This window comes from Saccostrea cucullata, unplaced genomic scaffold, assembly GCF_032062105.1.
Source record: "Saccostrea cucullata isolate Sc308-1 unplaced genomic scaffold, CSIRO_AGI_Scuc_v1 ctg19534, whole genome shotgun sequence".
Classification (NCBI taxonomy): Eukaryota; Metazoa; Mollusca; class Bivalvia; order Ostreida; family Ostreidae; genus Saccostrea; species Saccostrea cuccullata.
The window spans coordinates 6180-13831 of NW_026932108.1; the positions used below are offsets into that span (position 1 = coordinate 6180).

The following is a 7652-nucleotide window of genomic DNA, read 5'->3' on the forward strand; positions in this document are numbered from 1 at the left end:
GCTTCAAATTTTGACCTTTACTCGTCACTCAGGGCCATTGGTTCATTCTTAAAGTGAATTAATGTCCCTTAGTGGCCTAACAAGAAGAGAGAGCTATTGATTGTGTAAAAAAAAAATAATAAAAATAACGGAAGGGGTAACAAATATTGAATGTCTAAAATTATTATTTCTACATGTAGTTTAATCCGACTTAAGAACGGCACATTCTTGGGTTCTTGGGTTCAAATATGCCACCATAAGGATACACTTTAACAGCTCAGTGATAATCTTTGATATTGGATATTCCATTACTTTGCAAATAGTTCTGAGAATTGCTCATTTCTGGATAAGATGATAAATTAGAAAAGACATCAATATGCTTCGGATTGTAATACGAGACAATTTTGATTTAGGAAGCAATCAGCCAGGCTAATGATTTTTTCATTTAAGTAAGTATTAACACATGAATATTTCAAATTTATTTCAATTTGGAATCAAGAAACTGATTTATTTGCGTCTTGATTTCTTTGAGTGAAACCACATCAGAGCATTATACCAACGGCTTGGCCGAGATCAGAACAAAAAAAGTCAAATGAATAGTATTGCAAGTATGTTTTATGTAACACTATATTCCTTTGGCAGATTGTCTGAAATTTCTGTCCATTTCTGTCAAACGGTTTAAAATATTTCACTCTTACTATAACAGAGACCCAAGTGGGCTACGGACTATATATAGTCAGGCATAACATTTATCTTTATCATATTTAACTGAACAAAAATGTATAAATCAAATACAAGGTTTTCACAAAATATTGTACGAGCTAAATAAATCACATACTCTAGTTTGTCATATCCATTAAAAAGGATATACTATATAAAGGACATGGGTTAATCTGAATTGTCAGAACAATATAATACATGTCAGAACTACATGTAATTGGTGTTTTGATAACAAAATATTGTCTAAAACCATCTGAAGACCAAGAATGAGCTTCAATATAGCATCCAAGAAGGATGAGTTTCATGAGAGCACTGGGGCTACAGACAACACCATTAAATAGCTTTATTGCATATAAAAGGGGTTTTAAATTTCAACTTCTGCAGGTGGAACCGCATCTAGCTTGGAATGGGTTTTGGTTGAGACGAACCCCTCGCAAGTACATGTACTTCCTTGTTTGTAAGACAAACAAGAAGTGTTTGTGAAACGTTGCTCCGGTATGACATCTTATGGCAAAGGTTAAATAAAAGTTTCTCAAAGGCAAGACAAAGTCCAAGATCAAGGACAAGCGATTTGAAAAATGCTTTTATCGCAGAAAGACTGTGGAAAATGGAAGTCCAAGCATCAATCGCTCAAACGTTGTGTGAAAAAGATTTTTAAAAGTTGTTCAAACTCCAAGGTCAAGGACTAATGGTAAAAATCTTAACCCTTTGAAAAGCTGATGCTAAGGGTTTCATTCTTCACAGGTGTATTTTTTACCTTTTCATGAACATAAATGTTTCTGACCTTGACCTTTGAGATTGACCCACTGTTTAAGAACTTTTAAGTTAACATTGGATATAGTTTTTGAACAGTTATTATCAGGGACTTCATATTCCACAGTTGTTTTCTTGTGCCAAAGCCTTCCTTCAGATACCAACGATTTCGATCTAGGAAATTTTCCAACTTTTAAAATACATCAGCCTTGACCATAATCTTTGAAAAGTTGGTTGCTAGGGCTTTGATATTCCACATGTTTATGTCTCTCCTTGAGACTTGTGCTTTCTCTGGGAAACGAATTTTTCATTTCTTGGCTTAGGCAATTGACTGGCATTTGAGAAACTGTAACCTTCGCCAAAAACTGTCATACGGCTGCATTAGTTTTTCACAGACACTTCTTGTTTTTGATAGTTTCTGTCCTCATAAAGTAAAAACTGAAACAAAAAATGTGAACACACTCCAAAGAGTATCAAAGAGCAGTTAGTGCTATATTATATAAATGAAAACATGCTGTAGGCAGTGTCCTTAATAATAGTCCCCCAACATTGAATGTGAGAAAAATTAATTTCGATCTGTCTGTCCGTCCCTCCATCCGCGCATTTTCTTTTTGTTTTTTGTAACAACGTATATGTAGTATGCCAAATAAATATCTATCTATCTTTCTAAAGCTGGGGAGGAGGCACCAATTCTCTGAAATAGCTTGTATCCTTTAATGATAATTTATTAACTACACATTCGTAAGATATCAAATACAGGGGGAAAGAAGCAACACAATGCGAATTTTAAGCTTTTTTATTTGTGACTGGTTACATTGTTTTTATCGTAAGAAACTTTTCTACTTTATATCATTTTCTTAAAATAATGTCCTACGATTTTTTAAAAATAAATATCATCATGATTATACACATATATTCCGTGAGATTTGATGAGTATAACTAAAAACCTTCATTGATTACCTCATGGATTTTGATAATCTTTTTTTAAAGTTAAAACTCTTAAAATAACAGTAAAGTTAGTATCTTTCTCTGTCCACATAATCCTCCAGATTAGGAAGGTCTTTTACCACGCATGCGCTGAGAGCACTCCGGTACAAATGCATATTAGCAGCATTATACCTGAAAGCAAATGATAAAATATATATTTTTATTTATATATTTACAAATTCTGAACTATTCAAAACAAACTTCCATTTGCATTCATTGAGTTGATTTGAGACAAACGTAAAGATTAGGTCTCTGGTTGTTGTTAAAGTATAAAGAATACTGTCGTCATACTGCTTTCGGGATGGTACTCTATACAAATATTTCATTCAGGCTTTGACGTAAAGAAAGAATAATTTTTTGGCATTAAATTTTGACCTAACACCGGTCTGTTATTTATTTATTTTTTTTTTGAAATTCCTTTAGGATACTTGGCTGACTTTTTCGGCAATTGTTTCATATTTTTCCCGGGGGGTCAAGTCCTGCATAAGTGACTCCTCTTGTCCCTTTTACTTTATCATCTTTCACTACTCTACTGTAGACTCAAATTCGAATCAAATTTGAATATCCGTTCGTAATAAGAAAACAATAAGAACATTGTATAATCCATATCTTATTCGAGTATTCAATACATGTATTAGGAAATTACTCATTGTAATTCTTTCCATTTCAATCTTCACTATTCTAGATTACTGGCATCAAACTCTGTCAAAATTGTGATGCCCTGTTACATGAATAATTAGGAGAATAAAAATTAGTTACCAATGTCGTAGACTTACCATTCATCTGTGTTAGCACCATAACATTCCACATTGTGTATTGTGTTGACTCCATTGAACCCTCCAATAACAAATATCATGTTGTCCAGGACCTGTAAATAAAACAGGAAAATTACTATCATTTTAAGAAATTCAATATCTCTTTACAATGATGTGTGCAAAAAAAGTAACGCAGATTAACTAATCCAAGGCTTATATTACTCTTACAGTTTTAGACCCCAAGCATTGTCTGCAATTTGGATATATATTTCAAAAGCCACGTCTTTTATGGAAAACTGCGATAAAAGGACCGAGAGAACTTTTCAGCAGTGTTCATTAAGAGGAAAAAGGTGAAAGTTCGTTTATTTATATATTTTTTATCTGATATCATTTACTATATTTTATTAACAAAACATGCAAATGGCCAAGTTTCTGTCCTTTTGTCTCATTTTAGCGGTATGTTTTGGAAGTCCGTGTTTGCTCCGCTTCCATTTTGTATTGTTTTATGGACTTTTGATCTTGAATATTGTTCGTTATCTCCATATGTTTCAAGATGCACCTATAACATGTTATAATTTTAATACAAATTATTTAAGGTTTGTTGGGTATACCAGGCATCTACGATAGTTGGAAACGTGGGATGATTTGCATTATTGGCGAATATGCATAACTTATCCCACGTTTCCAAACTATAGACAGTGATCCCTTATACAATGTATTTCAACTTCATTGTGAAATAAAATTGCAACTTTAGATTTAAAGAAAGATGTTGTCTACACGAGGTCTCCCATGTCAATTTCAGTAGTCCCCGCCCACTGACGTCAGTTACAAAGACAGTCGCGCGAGATTTACATACAGTACTAGGTGAGGTCTTCTTAGCTCCTGACCTTTCGCTTGAGATATTTACATTCCAGCTGAATTATCAAGAAATCAACCCATCTAACTTTCAAAGAGTAATCATTGAATACATGTGAAGGGAACAGGTGGACGTAATTACGTTGACCTATACAAGGTGGAGATGAACGGGTATACGTATCATTCAACCGTTCAAAACTTACTATAAAATTCACAATTGCTGCGTTTATAACATTATACAGATTTCATTTAAATTATGAAATTACCGCGATTCCAAAATTACTCCTCGGACTGAGCATGTCTGATATTGCTTTCCATCCATTTCTTATTGGACAGTACTTTTCTGTAGAATGATTTCGGGCCACTCCATTAAATCCGCCTATGGCATAAATTTCATCCTGATAGGCAATAACGCCTACGCCACTGCGCCTGATTCTCATTGGTGGAAGTTGTGTCCATTGATTAGTCTGGGGATCGTAGACTTCGGCACTATTTAAACATTCCAGTCCGTTAAAGCCCCCGCAAATATATAATTTACCTGCCGAAAAAAAAGATACATTCATCTCGAAATAGAATCGATAAATTTTTTAAAGCATTTTTTATACAATTTCTCGCATTTCTAACTAAAGCTAGATGTGTTTGTGAAACACTGATGCCCCCATCTGGCATATTATGGTAAGGGTTGAAGTTTCTTAAACGCAAGTCAAACTCCGAGGTCAAAGTCAAAAGTTTAAAATTGTACGTATCCAAAGAAATGTCTTTCACAAGGAATACACCTGTGAAATATGAAAACCATAGCTCTACCCACTCAAAAGGTATGGACAAGGTTAAAGGTTTGTGGACAAACAGACAAAAAGATAAACATGAAGACAAATAGACAGACGGATGGACAAGACAAAAACTATATACCTACGAATCTTCGATTACGTGGCATAAAAACAACCTAGTAAGTAGAACTTTATGAGCTTATTATACTTAATAGGACAATTCACATTTTTTTTTATTACCATTGAGAGAGGTGGCGCTGGCATCGCTCCTTTCTTCGTTCAGTGGGCTGATAAAACTCCACTGATTTTTGGCGGGAAGATATCGCTCCGCGCTATTTTGTCTGTTTCGACCATTATAACCGCCAATGGCATAGATATATCCCTCAAGTACAGCAACACTGACGTAGCACCTGAACAAAATTATTTGAAACGCAATGATTTTTAGATGAATGGTGAGAAAAATACTATATATCATACCGGTATATTACAAGTGGTCTGTATCAAATACAGGGGACATAATATATACACTATGGAAAATCTTAATAAATGTAAATGAATAAAAGATTTAACCTTTTTGAATTCATAGGCGCCACTTCTTTCCATTCTGTGGTCATCGGGTCAAAGCTGCGCACGCTGTTAAAATATTCTACACCATCAAACCCTCCTATGACGTAAATCAATTGATTTAGTGTCACGGTTCCGTGGTAGGCTCTTGGACCTGCTCAAACAATAGAAAAGAAAAATTCAATTGAATCAGATATTTTCTCAGTGTTGGTGTTGAGAAACACAGATTATGAAAGATTTTAAATTTGGTTTTTCAAAAAATATTTGAAATAGGGCTGGGACGATACAACTTTTTCTATATCGATACATATCACGATATTTGAGCCACGATACGATATGTATCACGATATGTTTGATTGCTGATAAATTCTATTTTTGCATTGAAATAAACAAATTATTTCTTTGCAAATAAGAATAATTTATTCAAAATAATTGTTTATATATTGTAAAACAAAAATATTTTACTCAAGTGGTGTTAATTATTATTTATTTCATATCTATATTTATATTTAGCTTATTTATTTTATATATTAAACCCCAAATGTTAAATAAACAAAGAAAAACAAGTAAGATTTTTTGGGGCGATATTCCGATATTTCTTCATATGTATCGATAGGCGTATCGTCCTAACATGTATCACGATATATCGATATCTCGATATATCGTCCCAGCCCTAATTTGAAAGAAACATATTTTTTTCAGAAACGACCAAAGAAATTACAGTAAAACAATGTGTTCGATTTGATTTTCTTTAAAACATACCTGTATCTGCTATGTCACAAAAAGCCCAATGATCTGCACGTGTATCATATGTCTCTACAATGTTAATAGGTGATGCACCACTCCAACCGCCAATAATAAACAAAATCTCGTGGGGCATGCGCGGTGCGGCGATATTGCAACTCATTCCCATTGTTTTTGGTTCATCCGTAGTTAGATCATACAGATATTTCAAAGTATCTATAACTAAGGGTCTACAAAATTCATCATCCTTGACATAAGGATGAACTTTAACCTTTTCCACGAAATACCGCGTAGTTAAACGTCCAAGGCGCATCGTTTTTAATAATCGGGCTATGTAAACTTTCCTAGTTTCAGGATCATAATCGATCCAACGTATTACTGCGTCAAAGACTATTTTTTCGGTTCTTACATTCAAAGAGTCAGAACTTAAAATATGACACATTTCCTCAATGTCTAATTGCAGAAATTCATTACTGTTCGCTACAACGTCTGTAATATAAATCATAAGGAAACGGTAGGCTGCGTTCTCCAAATTTGGACAAAAATAATTTTTTGCAAATCGTATTATTCCAATACAGTTTTCTGCTGTTAGCTGCGACATCAGGAAATCACAGCAATAACTGACGAGACCCAAAACATGAAACTGATCGGCGGCAGGGAGCAGACGTTCTATGTTGTCTGACGTCACCGCAGAACTTCTTGTGTAGGCGTAATCTATAATTAGACTCATTATGTCAGCAGACACACCGGTGATCACGACTTCCTTTGTGTTCTTTTGAAAAAACTCTGACGTGAAGAGAGTTCTGAAATATGGACTACACGCAGACATGATATTTCGGTGAATGGGGAATTCTCTATTTTCTACTTTGATAACAGCGTCACATAGCTGTCCTGAATTACGTAATTCCCACAAAACATCAAAAGCCTCTACACTCAGCTTTCTTCTTATTTGACATTCCATTGTATCTGCTTGTGTTTCCATTCTTGATGTCTTTTCTTTCAATTATGACGTCACAATCAAATGTCAGTGGTAACGATAGTCGATGTTTCATACGCATATTTAATTATGACGTCATAGTATTGTTTTAGGTTGTACTACAATGTTGAAGAAGTCAAGCAGTCCAAAAATAAAATGCATTTTGCTATTGTGTCACAAAAGTGTTGAAATGTGCAAAGAGCCATAGCTGCCTTATCGACGACTTGGCCCACTCAAGTATTTAAAAGGAAATCACCTGTTTCTATTTATAGATACATGTACCTTTTCAATTCAAAATCAAACTACATGTATGTGATCACTTGTGGACCACTGTTATATTTTTATAGTTGCAAATTTGTTACATGACAATAATTTTACTTGTTCAATACTCTTATTCTAGACAAGATTGTTAGAAAATTTTTAAAAATAAAACAAGCTAGCAGCTATCAAGACTTTGGGTCATTAAACTAGTTTAAGGCTGATTTTTCCCGAGATACTTTCAAGGTGTAATGTTGTATTATATATCTCTTACATTATTTATACATGTATTAT

The 7652-nt window shown here is 34.0% G+C and overlaps 1 protein-coding gene across 1 annotated transcript; it reads right to left on the minus strand.

Annotated features, from left to right (window-relative positions):
* Positions 1 to 2280: 2280 nt before the first annotated feature.
* Positions 2281 to 7068, minus strand: LOC134234452 (kelch-like protein 10). Its single transcript, XM_062716509.1, has 6 exons — positions 6143 to 7068; positions 5387 to 5534; positions 5057 to 5226; positions 4316 to 4587; positions 3216 to 3307; positions 2281 to 2571 (listed from the first exon to the last, which is right to left on the minus strand). Exons 1-6 carry the CDS (start codon positions 6951 to 6953, stop codon positions 2469 to 2471), a joined length of 1596 nt encoding a protein of 531 aa, XP_062572493.1. The 5' UTR covers positions 6954 to 7068; the 3' UTR covers positions 2281 to 2468.
* Positions 7069 to 7652: the final 584 nt, after the last annotated feature.